This window comes from Lepidochelys kempii, chromosome 26 (assembly GCF_965140265.1).
Source record: "Lepidochelys kempii isolate rLepKem1 chromosome 26, rLepKem1.hap2, whole genome shotgun sequence".
In the NCBI taxonomy this organism is placed as follows: domain Eukaryota; kingdom Metazoa; phylum Chordata; order Testudines; family Cheloniidae; genus Lepidochelys; species Lepidochelys kempii.
In genome coordinates, this window is record NC_133281.1 from 12,163,053 (window position 1) to 12,180,828 (window position 17,776).

Sequence of the window (17,776 nt, forward strand, 5' to 3'; positions counted from 1 at the left end):
CTAGCCTGTATTGCTACACTGTTCAGAAACAGAGGGAAGGATTAGAAGATGACATCCTCGTTTTCAAACTTCCTTTTCCTGTTTCACTTGTGAGTCTGTTGCCACCTCTAGACATTTCTCCTTATCTTGACCCTACCTGACCTGAAATCTTGCTTATGCCCTACCCCCTTTCCATCCTATTGTAGTTCCCTCTTCCATAGTCTTCCAGAACACCGTTGGCAGAGCAGTTCTGCTCCAAGATGGACCATCGTCGACCTCCTCCTTAGTTACCTGCCCGGGCTTCCTAGCCACATCAAAATTCTCTTTGTGCCTCTCTGACCACTCTAATCTCATCTTCATTGTGTCCCAGCAATCCTGGGGCTAAATCCTACTAGAGGAAAGCTGCCCATAGTTGTCTTTCGCAAACTGTACTCTCTTGGTCCTCATCTCTGTCCCTTCCAGGTTGCCCTCCATGGAGGGATGTCCTGTGACTTGTCATACCCTCGTCTGTGATAGTTCTTAAATGTCATTATTACTATGTATGTTTTTATTAATTCCACCCACAAGCAATGCTGGGCATATCAAAGGAGAGGTCCCTGCCCCAAAGAGCTTATGATCTAAATAGAGCAAATGTAGATAGAGGGTGCAATACAACATTATTCCCTGGCTCTCCTTAGTTCCTGTCGTGGACCAGGATGCGAGTGGTCAGACCTAGTTGTCAGAGCAGTGATGGTCAGGCCTAGTGGTTGGAGCAGGCATTAGGAATTGGAGTTGCGGGGGTCGGAGCCGGGGGTCAGTCAGGAATCAAGCCAAGGGTTGGAGCCAGAGTCACTATCGTGGGCTGGGGTGCAGAAGCAAGGAACTGGAACAAAGCAGGAAGACAGGGCCTCTGATGTAGCAGCCAGCCAAGGATTCACCTAGTTGCTCGGACAATTTCCTGTGCCTCCTCTGGCTTAAATAATGAGTCTGAGCCAATCAGAGGGGCTAGATGTCTCCTCCAATCAGGAGTTGCATGGGTGGTGCCTCTGGTGAGCTAGGGTCCACCGGCTCGTGCTCCCCACTGGTGCCAGCAGGCTGCTGAGTGGTGGCTGTAATCTCCAGGGGCCCAGATTCAAGACCTGCAATCCCTCATTTTTTTTCTTATTACTTCCCCTTCTGACCATCCACTTTGTCGCTTTAGTTCATTTTTAACCCTTTCCCTACCAAGAACTTTCCAACCCCTGCCCCCTCCACCCTCTAACATCCAGAGTCCTTTCCTTTTTAAACCTCACCTTAAACCTTCCTTTTCTTTCTAGCATCTTAACTCTCCCTGTAAAGCCTATTGCAATGCCATGTGTGAAAGAGCTTGGTGTGTTTTAAAAAACAAACAAACAACGAATTGGAATTGGTTTGTTAAGATGTCACGTCGCAGAGCTATTTACTGCAAATATTTCGGTGAACATCTGCCAGGACTAATGGGAACATCAATGGGAAGCTTTTCCCCAGGCAGGAATGGGAGCTAGGCATCCATTGATGCCTTAAAAAAACTCCTCCTGTGTTAATAACCTGTATCATTGCAACAAAGAGGAGGACACAGCTCTAGTTAATATTGACGAAAACAATATCTAGGCTCCGCCCTCTGTGTGTAGCAGTATCTGCTGAAAAACATGTACCATTCAGGTCAGCTGGTGTCCTCCTATATCAAAAGGTGATTTAAAGCTCTCCCTTAAATAGGTTCTGAGTAGGCTGGCCAAGAGTTTGAACACTGTGCCCAACTTGTTGCCTTAAAGGGGCCTGATTTTAAGGAATTCTTGAGCCTTCTCTCATAAAAATGGCCATACTGGATCAGAACAATGGTCCATCTAGCCCAATATCCTGTCTCCGACAGTGGCCAGTGCCAGACCTTTAGGAGGGAGAGGGGTTGTACAGAACAGGACAATTGGGGTGATCCACCCCCGTCTTCCCTTCCTGGCCTCTGGCAGTCAGAGATTTAGGGTCACCCTGAGCATGAGCTTGCATCCCTGACCATCTTGGCTAATAGGTTTACTCTCAAAATCAGACCCTTTAAGTTACCACCAGTTGGGCACCTAAAATTACTAGTTGATCTTAAATCTTGACCACAGTCCCCTTTAGCCGTGTATGTGAACAGATGTAGCTACAAAAAGCACTCTTACCGGAACAGATCTTAAGTGACTGTATTGTATCTTTTGTTCTCTTTTTAAGGGGATACTTCTGAAATGGACTAAAGGGTTCAAAGCTACTGGCTGTGAAGGAGAAGATGTGGTGAACCTGTTGAAAGAAGCTATTCATAGGAGAGAGGTGAATGTCCATGGGACAACTGATCTGAGCGATCAGTGTGCAAATGAAAGGGAGAATTTGCGACTAGTCACTCAGATAATCCAGATCTGTTTGGAATTCTCACTGCAGCTAGAAAGGAAATTTACTTGGCTGAGCGTAAGGTCAGAAAATGGCTAAATGACTGTCGTATCTTACTCCTCACCAAGGGTTGGACTTGGGACCTCCAAAGCTAAAAGCGAGGGTCTCTACAGCTTGAGCGATTGGACTAAGGCCCTAGCTGGCAACTGTAGCAGATTTAGGTGTGCTGTGCTGCTGTGAATTCGGGAACACATAACGTGCTCTGAAAAAGGGCATTAGGTGAACTTCTTACAGCTGCAGGTTCTAACACTAGCAAGGTCATCCCGGCTCTTCAGCATGCCAGTGTAAATGAGCCAAGTTACAGGCAGTTTTACCTTGTTTGGGGTATTTTGGATCAGGCCCAGCTTCCTAAAGTGCTTGGCTCTGCAGATGAACAATCCTAAATACAAAATATGGCCATCTGAGGCAAGTCTACACTGGTGGGGAGGAGACACGTCTGCGAGTCTGAGTCCATGTCTTGTGCCATGAGGCTAAAAAATAGCAGCGAGACATTCCGAGTCTGGCTGGAGCCCAAGCTCTGGGACTCTCCCAACCTGCAAAGTCGGAGGCTCCCATAATCCAGGCTCCAGCCCGAGCCTGAACGTCTGCACCACAGTTAAAAGCCCCTTAGCCTGAGCCCAAGTCATCTGGCATGAGTCAGCCGCATGTGTCTAAATGCCGTGTAGACGTGCCCTTAGTTGCTTTGATCCCAGTAATGGGAGATGTATAAAACCAACATAGGGAGACTTCAAAAAGTCAGGTCCTTTCTGCTCTGCATCATTCACGTTGAGGGTGTTGCTCTGAATGCAACAGTGAAAGGGCGCATAGAAGGTGCTGGTTCTTCCAGAATAACGCATGGTAGCCCTTTCTTCCCCAGGAGTTTGATCTGGATGTGGTAGCAGTGGTGAATGACACAGTAGGCACCATGATGACCTGTGGTTATGAAGATCCTTATTGTGAAGTCGGGCTCATCGCTGGTAAGAACTGAAGCTTTACATAACAAACCAATCTCTCCCCCGTACCCAGTTCCTATTCTGTACACCACTCACGTCCTTTTTCTTTTAGCTATTCCCCCGGAGAGCTAGTACACATCAGAAATTTCCACCAGTGGTGGGGAAAAATGTTAAAATCTTTAAAATTTCAATGAAAAATGGCAGCCAGTGAAAATCTTTTGCTTTCCCCCATCCCCAAACAATTTCATTTCCTTGAGTATTTGGGACCAAATTCAGACGTGGTATAAGCAGGTGTAATTCTATTACCTTCCATGGTGAAAGACTATGAAGGACGCTGGTAATGATAAAGAATTCCTCCTGGTCAATACTTTAGGTTTCGTGGGTGGCGTGTTTTGGCAGGCCTAAGCCATCAGGGTGATCTTATCGCTTCATTCTTGAGAGGCTCACGTAAGGCTCATTGCTTTTTCCCAAGCTGTTTAAGCTCAAGAGAACGGCCGTTGTGTAGCCCAGGCTGCAGAGATAGTGTCACATAAGACTGTGAAATTTGCATCGACAGGGTTGCACAGAGTAATAGTAAAACCCCCAAACTCTGTTGCCCGCTTTCTAACAAAGAAACTTCTTAATTTAGCACGTCTGAACTCATACCGGACAATGATCTACCGGGTTAGCTCCATTGACTTCAGTGGAATTGTCAGCAGAATATTTGGCCTTCAGCAGACTGTGAACTGGAATTTTCTGCGATTTCAAAATTTGTTTTTGTTCTGAATTGGAACAAAACACTGAATTTCAAAATTTCCACAGAACAAAAATTTTGAAGAAAAATTGCTTTGGGGTCAATTTAACTGGCTTTTTCTTTCAATGTCAACCTTTTTTCAGTTTATGGACGATATAAAATCAGTGTAGAAAAGAAAAACCAAAATGTTCTGTTCCAAAAATGTCAAAAGGGAAATTGCATCAGAGGGGTAGCCGTGTTAGTCTGGATCTGTAAAAGCGGCAAAGAGTCCTGTGGCACCTTATAGACTAACAGACGCATTGGAGATTAAGCTTTCGTGGGTGAATACGCACTTCGTCAGATGCATGCAAGGGAAACTCTTTCCATTTTCTCCTTGGCAAAATTTTGTTGTCGAAAACTACATGATCCCATGGAAAATTTAGATTCTGCCCAAGTGACTTTCAGCAAGCTTTAGCACTGGGGTGCAGAACCTACGGCCCGCGGGCTGGATCCGGCCCACTGCTTAATTCCATCCAGCCTGTGGCAAGTCTCGGCGTCTCCCTGTGGGATTGGTGCCATGAACACCGGCTCGCCCCATTGCGGGGGGGAAGCCCGAGCCTCTGTGCCCGCCCCGGGTGGGTGAGCTGAACGTTTTATATTTCTGTCTAAAAAACCCCCACTAAATTTAAGTTGCTTTTTACTTGCGTGTGGCCAGCGACTGACAGCATCTGGGATAGTTCTCTCCCCAGTCTCCCTTAACTACCAGTAGTAGAAGAGCTCTTATCTTCCCCCTTTTTTTTTTTGCTTTCCCTTCCATCCCCTTCAAAGCAAGTGATGTTTCGGGAGCCTCTAGACCTTTCTGTGCTCTTCTGCCACAGGCACGGGCAGCAACGCCTGCTACATGGAGGAGATGAGGAATGTGGAGCTGGTGGAGGGGGACGAGGGCCGGATGTGCGTGAACATGGAGTGGGGGGCGTTCGGGGACAACGGCTGCTTGGACGACTTCCGGACAGAGTTTGATGTGGCTGTGGACGAACTTTCTCTCAATGCTGGGAAACAAAGGTGCGTGTGTGCGTGCGCGGAGCTTTGAAGACTGCCGTGCTTTCCACGCTCTCTTGGAGAACACATGGCATTCAGGGATCTCTCTAGCACATCCTGGGCTGCAGGCCAGGGACTAGGATTTGTCCCATTAGCTTCATGACATGGTACCTGAGCATCACGAAGATTCCTCCCCGTTTTTCTGACCATCGCCTCGGCAGAATTTAAAATGAACTGAGGCTGGAACTTGGGAAGGAAATTTGGACGCTTACGAAAAAGTCAGCTAGTTTAGTGCGAAGGGCCTGACCCTGTTCTCACTGACACCAGGGGGCTGGAGCAAGCCCTGTGTTATCATCTTTCTTTTTCATCTCTCTGTGCCTCTGTTTTTCCCCCACAGTGTGCGGGGGGATCGTGCTACAACTTGACTGGGATGGTGTCAGGTTTAACTCACTGGGCCCGATACTCCTCTCACTCTCCCCCTGGTGCGAATCAGGAGTAACTCTGCTGAAGTGTGTGGTGTTTACACTGATGTGCACCCTTGTTAAGTGGCAGGGAAATCCAGCCCATTGTTTTCCGATCGTTGCAAAGAAGGTGCTGTGAGAGACGCAAAGTATTTAAAGGGCAGTCTAGAATTCCTCTACAAACCCATCCTAGAGCCAGGTGGTTCTCACCCCACTGCAGCTGAGCTAAGGCAGGGGGGAGTATTATCTTCATTGTACAGGTGGGGAACTGAGGCACTGGGGGGAAGATTCAGTGACTTGCCTGAGATCACACAGGGAATCGGTGGCAGAGCTGGGCGTGGAACCAAAATCTCCAGAGTCCCAGTCCTTTGCCTTACCCCCAGCCTGTCCTTCCTACCCCATGCTCAGCTGGACCTTTTCATCTCTGTTAGGGGGCTTATTCCTTCACCCACTTACTTCCCTGGTCCTTCTCGCATGAACAGAGAGCAACAATACCCGAAGTCCAAAGGTGCAAACAATTCGATGTTTATTGGGGTGAACTTCCAGCAAGCATGATTCCAGTTTCCTTCCTTAGTGTCCCCCTTCCCAGCTCTGACACCACAGAGCCTTACACCTGGGTCCCTGTTCCCATTCCTGCCATTAGCCAAACATGGTTCCAATTTCCCTACCCCTATTCCTTGTTCCCATTTCCCCCTTTAGCAAAATGTGATTCCAATTTCCTTACCCCCATTCCCTGTTCCCATTTCCCCCACCCACACACCCACCCACTCACTTCCTGATCACTGCAGGCTATACACTAAAACTTGAGTTCTGCTTTGCTATACCTTAACCAATCATTTTACTGAAATTTAACTAACCAATCCTAACATATTGTAACACGATTATGTAACCAATTATATCCCACCACCTTAATTAGTTTACTCCCAGCAAAATTAATTATACAGCAGACAGGAACAATCACAGAACCAGACAGAGATTATACAGACAAACAATAGCAAAGTGGGAACTATAATCACAAAACAATACAGAAGTGAGGATTTCACATCCCAGCTATTGATAAGTGAGTTCTTGCCAGACAGGATGCTATCAGACTAAGTTTCCTTTTACATTTTCTAGGCACTTCCCTTTCTCTGGAGGTGACAGGCATTATCAGGACAGGATTGTATTCCTAACAGCCCTATAGCACCTTATTTCAATGTGACTAGTTTGGAATGTGAGGATGTGACCGGTCGCTTCCCAGCTTATGGCTGCCTCTGTTGCTTAGCCAAAGGCCTTAGCCTAAGCACAGGGCCTCAGACTGTCACAGTAAGAGAAGGACCTTACACCGGCAGACGGTGATTTTGATTCTTTCTTTTATACCTCTATAACTAGCCAAGTGATAAGAATACACCTACATTCTTAGAGTACAGGCCTTTACCGACTGGCCTGAATATCTATATCCTAACAAACTCCAGGTTTGAAAAAATGATCAGCGGGATGTACCTGGGCGAGATTGTCCGAAACATCCTCATCGACTTCACCAAGCGGGGGCTGCTGTTCCGGGGGCGGATCTCCGAAAGGCTGAAGACCAGGGGGATATTTGAGACGAAGTTCCTGTCTCAAATTGAGAGGTGAGATTCCAGACACAGAACGGAGGGGTTGGAAAGAAAGGGAAGGTGGGTGAACGAAGACACTTGCTCCTTTCCTACAGATGGGATGTAATCGAGTTGGGGAAAGTATATACAATGAAATTTAGCAAGGTCTTAAGTACAGCTGGAGGGGAGGGGGGAGAGGAATAGATTTTTTTCGGTTCAATATTTTATTCCAAAATATTGGATAAAAAATAGTTTTCATGTTTCACCATAATTGATATATGTAATTTTTTTTACATTTTTGGCAAATGGAAATATTGCTATGGGGTTCATAGACCGAAGTGTCATATGACCTGAAACTGAGCAATTTGTTTTGATTTCAAGCCTTTTCGTACCATTTTGGAGTTTTTAATAAAATTAAAGGACATTTTGAAATAAAACACTGATATTTTTTCAGATTTTTTTTTTTTAAATTGAAATGATTGGCGAAATGTTTTGGTGTTGCCAAATCCGTATATATATTTTTTTGTCTCTCCCCCCCGTGTCAGACAAAACATTTTGCCCAGTTGTGGTTTTCAGCGTTCAGCAGCTTGCCGGATTCTAGCCCCCACTTATCCCACTCGGTCCCTTGCAGGGTCTGCTTCTTGCAGAACAATGTCATGCCCAGGGTTTTCATGCTGCATTACAACCAGTCCCCCGCGCAGCAGTGACTGTTAATCCCTATTTGTTTGTAATATCACTGACCCAATGTTTTCTTCCTGAAATACTTTCCTTCTTGCGCACGCATGCTACAGTTTGTTGTGTGGTTACTCGCGGATGCTGCCTTGCACGCCCTGCTCGGCTGCAGTGTTGATCTTTAACTGTTGCCGTTTTTAAAAAATGTCATCCATTAAAGCATTGGGGGAACGTGGGGAGGGGTAGGAAGAGGCTCTGATTCCTGATTGACTCACACGATAAAACTCCACAAGAAATTCCAAAATTCCCAAAAATCTGCCATGCAAGCAGCAATCAGGAGCCTCTAATGTCGTTCTAAGGAAGTCAGTGGAATTTCATCCGAGTCATATTAGATCCAGAATCCTTCCAAATTCTCAGATGTACATATGAGTTCCATGTAAATAACTAGGTAGAATCCCAGGGCTCTGGCTGTGACACTGTCAAAGTTGTGGGTGTTTTGGGTGGTGGAGGAAGAACCAAAGCAGTGACTGCAGAGCTCTCTATTCCCGCTGCACTAGATATTAACAAGCTATTGTTAACTGGAGGAGCAACTTCTGCACTCATAATCAGGGGCTTTATGAAGCAATCACCACTCTGATTATGATGTAAACTTAGTTCACACTCGTGAGAGCTGCTGAGTGGAAAAACAGGGATTTTCAAAGGTACCAAAGGGATTTAGGTACCCAGATCTCATTAAAATCCAGTGAGAGTGGGGCGTCTAATTTCCTTAGACCCCTTTGGAACTCCCACTGTACGTGAAATGCTGCCCCGTTACTACCCAACAGATCTGCCTCCTGGGTATTCAGTCAGCTCTGCTGAGCTGAGTGACAAATAGAAGCATTAAGTTTGAAAGGCACTTTAAGTGACTTAGGTGCTCTTGAAAATGAGGCTGGCTCCTAAGTCACTTAGGCGTTGCAACACTGACTGGAGCATCACCTAAATACCTTTTCAAAAACAAAATGAGACAAGGCAGGTGAGGTCCTATCTTTTATTGGACCAACTTGAATGGGCGGAAGGGACAAGCTTTTGAGCTTCACAGAGCTCTTCCTCAGGTCTGGAATCATAAAATATCAGGGTTGGAAGGGACTTCAGGAGGTCATCTAGTCCAACCCCTGCTCAAAACAGGACCAATCCCCAACTAAATCATCCCAGCCAGGGCTTTGTCAAGCCTGACCTTAAAAACCTCAAAGGTTTTTCCCACCACCTCCCTAGGTAACCCATTCCAGTGCTTCACCACCTTCCTAGTGAAAAAGTTTTTCCTAATATCCAACCTAAACTTCCCACACTGCAACTTGAGACCATTACTCCTTGTTCTGTCATCTGCTACCACTGAGAACAGTCTAGATCCATCCTCTTTGGAACCCCCTTTCAGGTAGTTGAAAGCAGCTATCAAATCCCCCCTCATTCTTCTCTTCCATAGACTAAACAATCCCAGTTCCCTCAGCCTCTCCTCATAAGTCATGTGTTCCAGTCCCCTAATCATTTTTGTTGCCCTCCGCTGGACGCTTTCCAATTTTTTCACATCCTTCTTGTAGTGTGGGGCCCAAAACTGGACACAGTACTCCAGATGAGGCTTCACCGATGTCGAATAGAGGTGAACGATCACGTCCCTCGATCTGCTGGTGTTATACCAATAAAATAAAAACCAGCAGGATCTTATTAAAGGGGAAAAGGCAAAATGTCACATTTATTGTGAATACAGAAAGAATCCTAGTAAGCAGTTAGTTATAGCTATAACATTCCATTCAATTTCATATTTATTCACACATTCATTCATACAAACATACACACACAGGTTCTGCAAGGTTGTTATCATAGTTACCAGCCTTAGAGTTGCTCATGCCAAGCCACTGGCCAGGTGGCCTGGACATGAGGAGTGAGCAGGGCCTTGTCAGATGCTCATCTGATGCTCCTGGAAGTTGTTTTGCAGAATCAGACCCCAAAGTTCTCACTTTCTAGAGTCCATTTTTATAGGAATTTCTTCCTATGCCAGTCTATGGGAATTGCTTCATCATGCTGTTGCTGAATCAATCAGCAGATAGCACATTCCTGACGGCTCCGTGCTGCTAGATGTTATCTTGTTCTTTGGTTCGCCCATTCTTGAGGCTGTTGGGTGGATTCCAGTCTTGTTACAAAGAATTGCTTTGAGAACAGACTCTGTTTTAGAATGTACTAACACGATTAGCAGCTTGCAAGTTTCACACACAGAGGGAGAGAAACAGTACCAAAAACCAAGAGACCTCTTAATTAGTAATACCCTGGAATTTAAACTATGGGGAATCAAACTCATTTGTGATTTTAATACAGAACTTCTTTAATATGATCCAACACTGGCAATGCCCCTACTTATACAGCCCAAAATGCCGTTATCCTTCTTGGCAACAAGGGCACACTGTTGACTTGTATCCAGCTTCTCATCCACTGTCACCCCCAGGTCCTTTTCTGCAGAACTGTTGCCGAGCCACTCGGTCCCTAGTCTGTAGCGGTGCATGGGATTCTTCCGTCGTAAGTGCAGGACTCTGCACTTGTTGAACCTCATCAGATTTCTTTTGGCCCAATCTCCTAATTTGTCTAGGTCCCTCTGTATCCTATCCCTACCCTCCAGCGTATAGTGACCAGAGGTGGTAACCAGAGTGTCCAAGCTAAACACAAGGTGGGACAGATTGTTAAGCATCAGGCTTTAAAAATCTAGACCTTGTTGCTTTTCACTCTCTTAGTCCCTCGGAACCAGCTCAGGTGCAGGAGAACGAGTTGGAAAATCTCTTCTTCCTTGTGCATCATCAACAGGATTCTTTGCCGAGTTCTGATCACTTACGCCCAGGGCAAGCGGTGGGGCTGCACCAAAGGCAGAACCTGGCCCGCAGAAGCTTTTATGACAGGTCATGCTGCCCGAGAAGGAATGAATTGAGGTCATTCTTTAGATTAGAATTATACTTCCAAAGGCATCCTGAGTTCAGACTGTCCCTGCATTCTGATGTCGACAGCTGGCTTTCTTTACGTTTCTAATGCCTCTATCCTGCCCTGTCTGCCTTCCTCCAGCGATTGCCTTGCTCTGCTCCAGGTCCGCTCCATCCTCCAGCACCTGGGCCTGGAGAGCACGTGTGATGACAGTATCATTGTGAAGGAGGTCTGCACTGTGGTAGCTCGGCGTGCTGCTCAGCTCTGTGGTGCTGGCATGGCAGCTGTGGTGGATAAAATCCGGGAGAACCGCAAGCTGGACTTCCTTAAGGTCACAGTTGGTGTGGACGGGACACTCTACAAACTGCACCCTCAGTAAGTTACCCTGTGTGAGAGTCCCCGGAGGCCAGAGATTGTTCCAAGGGGACGTTAGCGGCCAGATACGACAGTCACAAGCAGGCTACGATGGCAGACATAAGAACCAGGGCTGGTTGAAACTTTTCATCCACCTTTTTTCTGGATGATCCAAAAATATTCATATAGTTCGGTATTCCCCCCCCCCCCCCCCCATGGAAACCAAACATTTGTTTCACATTGAAATGAAAAAAATGTTCACTTTTGGGGTATTGGTTTCCCCCCCTTTCTCCTTCCCAAGGGACTGAAAAAGGGGCGAATGAAAGGGGAAAAATTTGTGTCGAAACAAATTATTTTATTGAGATGAAAAAATTGTAAAAGTCCGTGCAAAACTGAGATTTTTGTTTCTAAATCTTTTGCCAAAAATCTGTGACCATTTCTCAACCAGCCCTAAAACAGTGGGATGAAATTAATAGGCCAGATTTGGGGGGGAGGAAGGAGTTCTGATCCATTAGATGATGGAATATGTTCTGCAGGGAAGGGGTGGAAGCACCCTTGTCTTGGTCACTTAGGAAAGGGCTGGGAGACATACTTTAGAGACCAGGAGACATGCTTTAAAGACAGTATCCGGTCTTGAATGTCCATGACTGCCGTTCGTTTGTGAATAACCATGTTGCTGTGTCTGCATTTTCACTGCTAATTGAGTCAGTGCAGGGCTCAAGAAGCATTCTTCCCTCTGCCCCGGGATGGCTTGTGCAGTGCATTATGGGCTAGACCAGCTTTGAGGATGTCATTTTGGGCAGTTCAGCTTTTCGAAAGTCAGGGACGAAATCCTCTTTGTTGTTCTCGTTCACAAAGAGCAGGTACCAACTGCTATAGCCATGAGGCTGTACTAGTGGCATGAAATGGCTCTCTGCCGGACTGGGAGGTGTTGTTCCTCACCACGTCCCAGAGCATCTCCCTAGTCCACAGCCTGACTGCTCAGGTCCAAGTTTGTACTGTTGGATGGTGCCTAATGTAACCCACCTCAATACAGAGTGGGCCTCTCTTTCCATCGATTGGCTGGCCCACCTAGAGAGGTTTATGGGTGCCTTACTCCATTAGCTCAAGCAGTAGAGATCATGCTGTTAGATGCAGAGGGCTCAGGTTCATTCCCCACAGATGATGCATCCAGATGGTCATTGTGGGAGTGCTGGGGGGAAACTTTGTTCTTCTGACCATCCTCTTAGCCAAGATTAAAATGAACTGAGGCCAAACCCTAGGGTCGAGATGGGGAGCATCAGAGATAGATATACTCATTCCTGTCCTCCTCCACCCGCTGCAGCTTCTCCTCAGTCATGCACGAAACGGTGAGGCAGCTGACCCCGAAGTGCGAAGTGACCTTCCTCCAATCAGAAGATGGCAGTGGCAAGGGGGCGGCACTCATCACAGCGGTGGCGTGCCGGATCCGGGAGGCCGGGCAGCGATAAGAGGGGTCTTTCGGAAGGCTTGGATTTAACAGAGCAAACCAGCGGCCCCCTTCCCACCCTCCAACACACACTCCTTCTCCTGCTCCTCAAGCTCCTAAGACTCTTCGCTTTGCTTGTTCTATCGAGATACCACCACTGAGACCGGAGATGCCGTGTGTTCGAAGTTATTTTCTTAGGAGTTCTATTGCATGCCATAAAACTACCTATCAAGTAAAGCTAAAAGTGTCATCGGGGCATGTAGCTACTTTTCCAGTCAAAGCCCTCTTTGTTTCACCGCAGCCTATTTAAAATACTAATCCTCCCTCCCCAGCCGCAATGGCGTTTGTTCTTTAGCAGTTGAAGGATAATGCCGGAGCAATTAAGACACTGCATTGTCACTTTGGTAGTAAACAATACCTATTTGTATATGTCCAAGTCTTAACATCAGCACACTAGAAAGCAAAACCTCGTTTAAGATTGGGTTAAAGACCTCCACTAGTCTTTTACCCTGATCAAGGCTGTGTTATTTCCATGAAAGTCATGGTAATGCTCTTAAAAGCACAGGGCGCAGCGTTTAAACCAGTGCGTTTGAATCTGCGCCGAAGGATACAAAGTGTCCGTACGGAGTGATGAGTAATATTAAAGTACCTGCTGGATCAAGTTAAAGGTGTTTCTTTAATTTGACCAGCAGAGCATGTGCCTGGAAATACTTGGGGACTCAGGGTGTAGTCCCATTTCCCAGCTTCTCTCCTATTAATATAGTAGTTGGCCAGTGCAGCCGTTGGCGGCCCCTACTGGTGCATGCGTGCATAGAAAAAAAACATCGATGAAATGAACCGTTTCTCTTCCACAACCGTTCAAACACTGTGCCCTCAATTGATGTGGTGAGTTTAGTTTTATTTTTGTCTGTGAACTAGCTCTGTATCTTTAGTCGTAAAAACCCCATAGGTCACGTCTGGATTTATGCACTGTATTTATGTTTCGAGAGATCTTACGTCTTTTATGTATATAGTTGCGAACGGGGGATTGTTATGGACTAGTTTTAATGTGGTTTGAGAGACTAGTGCAGAATGCTCTTTTATTATTATTTAAAGTAACTGTCTGGGAGCAAGGTGGAAGGACTGAAATTTCTGAGGACCGATGTACGGGAGGGGTGCAGTCATTTCAGGTCTTGTATTATCAGGGGAAATGGAAGTATGAAGGCCATGTATTTAGTGCACTAAAAGAAATAGCAGCAGCCAGGGAACAAATTAATTAGTTAGTTCAGAGTCTGATCCTGCTAGTTCTGACTCATGAGTAATCATTGCTCATGGGAGCAAGCCCCCATTGAGGCAAGCACAGTCCTAATTCTGCTTACACTGAAGTCAGTGACAAAATTCCCCTTGACTTTAGCAGTGCAGGAGCAGGTCCTTGGTTTACTCACTGGAATAAACCAGGATTAGGCTCTAGCTGTTTTTAATCTAAAGGGTTAAACATTTTATTCTGCAAATATGTTATTCTTCGCCTCCAGCTCCCATTGAAAGCAACTGGAGTTTTACCATTGGCTTCAACACAAGTTGGGAATCAGGCCGGAATTTCTTACAAGATTCAGTTCCAGTCCTGCAAACACGCACAGTGTTTTGCTTGAAGCATGTGAGTAACCCACTGCCGTTGATGGCTGCACTAACCTGCTTAAAGTTAAACACGTGTGTGAGGGTGCAGGAGCTTGGGTCACTAGTGGCAAAGAAATAAAGGTAATTTTGTCACCCAAAATTTCAAAATCCTTCTGGTTTTCCAAACTGGCATCCCCAAAGCTAACAGCAGGCTTGCTGTGTGGAGCAGAACTCTCCCCACCACTTTGCCTTTTATGATAAAGAGTTAATAATTTTGCCAACAGAAACCTGTGCAGACGAACTCAATTCTCCAATTTCTTGTTTCCAAAACCAGCAAATTCACACACACAATTATGCAATTCCTCACCCACCCTCGCACAAACTTTTTTGTAAATATTTAACACGAGGTAACACACGTCTGGTGATATACACATAAAAACCTCAAACTGACCGTCCGTTTGGAGGGATATAGAATTGTGTGTATTTTTTTTTTGTTTGTTTTTTTTTGTATATTTTTATACTGCTTGGGGTAACTTCTTTACCAAAAGAATCTCTATATAGGGTGTCCATTCCAATAGCACCATTTTAAAGCACGCCACAGGTGTCTCTTGGCATTTTAAATACTTATATTTTTTTATAAGCCACACGATTACAGTATAAAAGAAATGGAAAAATCAAAATTGATGTGTACAGAAATAATGTAAGAGAATCATCCAGTTTAGAAACTTTAGATGAATTTAAATAAATTATCTTAAAAAAAAAAAAAAAAAACAGAAAACCATCTCATCCAACACCAAGCAGTTGTGTGTGATTCTTTTACTGGGATTATTAGTATTTGCTTACTGATCAAGGCATTTTTTGCTTTGATTATATCTACTGTACAGTGGAGAGGGTTACAATTGGGGATATATTTATAAACTTGAAGACAAGGGATTATCCGGCGGTTGTATACTGTATTTCACCAGTAGTGAATGAGTTCACTTTTAACATAGATGCTTTCTTTGCAATCAATGACATAGGGGGGCCAAGGCAATCCCTTTTTGTAGCTGATTCGGGGTCTGGTTCAGCAAAGCACTTGGGTATGTGACTTAAGGTTAAGGGCATGTTTAAGTGCTCTGCTGATTCAGGGGCTTGGCAATGCTGGCTGCCCCGTTTCCTTGCAGTACAGTGGGTTACGACTGTGCGAATGGTTTAATTCTCACCTGAGGAGTTGCATTGACGCGAGTGGATCAACTTGCATGAATAAGGGGTTGCAAGATGGAACCAGCCCCTGGGCATGGTCCTTCACCCCTTGCTTATGGGCCCATCCCAATGACCACTGAAGTGAATGGGCGTCCTTTCACTGATTCTTAATGGGCTTTGCAGTGCTCGGCCCTGAAGTGCCCCCTGAACTCGGTGCATGGGAGTAATCTCATGATGTCAATGGGACTACTCATGCACTTTGAGCTAAGCAGGTGCTAGTTTTTTGCTGGATCTGGGCTTTGGTGAGTAGTCCCATTGGAGTCAATGGCACTTAATTGGGTGAGCAAGGAAAGCTACATTAAGTTCTCTGAATGAGGGTCAGATCCAGAATTGCTGAGCACCCGCAATTCCCATTGACTTTGGGAGTGGAAGGCTTCTCGACATGTTTTAGGTGGTGCTCAGCACCAAATACCTGTTCTCTTGCAAATGGAACAGGCATAATGGCAGCAGGATAAGTTACCAGGACTCTCTTTGAGCTTTCTTATCTTGACAAGTGTGTATTTATGTGGCTGGTGGGATTTCTCCCCAGCGTAGGCTCAATGAGATCTGCAAAGAGGTGGGCGCTCTTGAGTGCAAAAGGAAAGCCTTTCCATGTGGGAAGTATTGTTTTAAAATCTCTGTGCTACCAAGTTGTGAGAGCCAGATCCAAACTTTCTCAAAGTTCAGAGGGAATTCCCATCTGAGTTTTTGGTTTGCCCAGTTACAGAGCAATGGGCTAGTTGCGAAGGCTGTCTCCGAGCTTCCCCACAATTTGAATCTGGGGTGGATAGTTCAGGACCCATCTGCCTGTTGTACCTCCTTGTACAGCTTCTTAGGGATGCACTGGGTACACTTGAATTAAGCTGCAGCAGATCATCTCCAGACCATGTATGTCTTCGGCATATGGCTCAGTTGTGTCTATGCGGAATATTTCCTCTGTTCGCTTTAAAAGTACAGTTTGTGCACCTTTCTGTATCGAAAGAGAAAGCATCAGTACACTATATAGAAAGCTGCTACTGTCTTACCATTCCTTCCAGCTTAGGAGCTAGGAGAACTATATTAAGAATTTATAGCTGATGGCAGGTTGTGAATGCAGCTTTTTCAGGGGGACGTTGTTCTTGGTTCAGAAGCTGGCCGATGTGAAATGGAACCGAGAAACATGACAAAGCGGGATTGTAACTTCTAAACCAGAAATTACAATGGGGTGTTATATTAATGTGTGTCAGAATGAGAAAGGAAGATCAGATCATGTAGACGGGCGTTGATTCTCAACGCTGCTCTGTCTTTCCTCCACTAAGAAAATGTTGCCACACGTTTCAGGATGGCTTATTTTTCGTTCCCATTAAGATGCATTTTCTTTGTTCTCTTTATTGTAAGGTTTATTTCTTCTCCAGAAAGGCAGGGATTCAACTTTCAGCAAGCCGGCACTTATTTTTCTTCCGGATGTTAGCTGCCAGGGGTAAGAGAGAGAGAACCATTCTTTCTACCTTACAAATTATTCACTTGGCTGTTACCTTGGATGGAATTTTTATTGGACAAACTATGCAATATTGTGTATGGTAGGAAGAACCTTAACCTGCAGATCTCAGAGCAGAATGAGCTAGACCAGGTGCAAATTATAGTGAAATCTGCCTTTAAGCAACACGCACGATCTAATAAGTCTCTAAATTGCAGTAGAATATTTCAGAGGCAACATAGTCCAGTGGATAATAGGACTCAGAAAAGCTGGGTTCTAGTCCCGGCTCTGCCACTGATTCTCTGCATAAGCTTTCCTCAGAATACCTCCACAACCCCAACTGAACTCAGTGGCTTTGTGGATGTTCAGTCCCACTAAAAATTAGGGCCTTTTAAAAAAAAAAAAATCAAAAAATCTCTGCGCCTTGGTTTCCCCATCTGTAAAATGGGGATAATACTGCATATTCTTTGTGCAAAGCACTTTGAGATCTACGGGAGGAAAATGCTATGAAAGAGATAAGAATTATTATTCCTTATTGCTTTAAAGCCGTCATTAAAGATGGAGCGTTACTTTTTGGAGGTGACCTTGTGTTGTAAGATTCATAGTATATTTCAGGTTTCAGAGTAACAGCCGTGTTAGTCTGTATTCGCAAAAAGAAAAGGAGGACTTGTGGCACCTTAGAGACTAACCAATTTATTTGAGCATAAGCTTTTCGTGAGCTACAGCTCACTTCATTGGATGCATACTGTGGAAAATACGGAAGATGTTTGTTTTTATACACACAAACATGAAAAAATGGGTGTTTATCACTACAGAAGGTTTTCTCTCCCCCCACCCCACTCTCCTGCTGGTAATAGCTTATGTAAAGTGATCACTCTCCTTACAATGTGTATGATAATCAAGGTAGGCCATTTCCAGCACAAATCCAAGTTTTCTCCCCCCCCCCCACCCCCCAACAAACCCACTCTCCTGTTGGTAATAGCTT

General features: G+C 45.3%; 1 protein-coding gene across 4 annotated transcripts in view; it reads left to right on the forward strand.

The window, feature by feature from the left end:
- HK2 (hexokinase 2) overlaps positions 1-17,508 on the forward strand; it is a 62,434-nt gene extending 44,926 nt beyond the window's left edge. For all 4 annotated transcript variants that reach the window (XM_073324982.1, XM_073324981.1, XM_073324984.1 and 1 more), the window contains 6 exons: positions 2,182-2,277; positions 3,251-3,350; positions 4,917-5,100; positions 6,992-7,147; positions 10,862-11,095; positions 12,399-17,508. In XM_073324982.1, the coding sequence (XP_073181083.1) occupies positions 2,182-2,277; positions 3,251-3,350; positions 4,917-5,100; positions 6,992-7,147; positions 10,862-11,095; positions 12,399-12,543 (915 nt within the window). In that variant the 3' untranslated portion in view covers positions 12,544-17,508. The remainder of the gene's footprint in view (positions 1-2,181; positions 2,278-3,250; positions 3,351-4,916; positions 5,101-6,991; positions 7,148-10,861; positions 11,096-12,398) is intronic.
- The last annotated feature ends 268 nt before the right edge of the window (positions 17,509-17,776 follow it).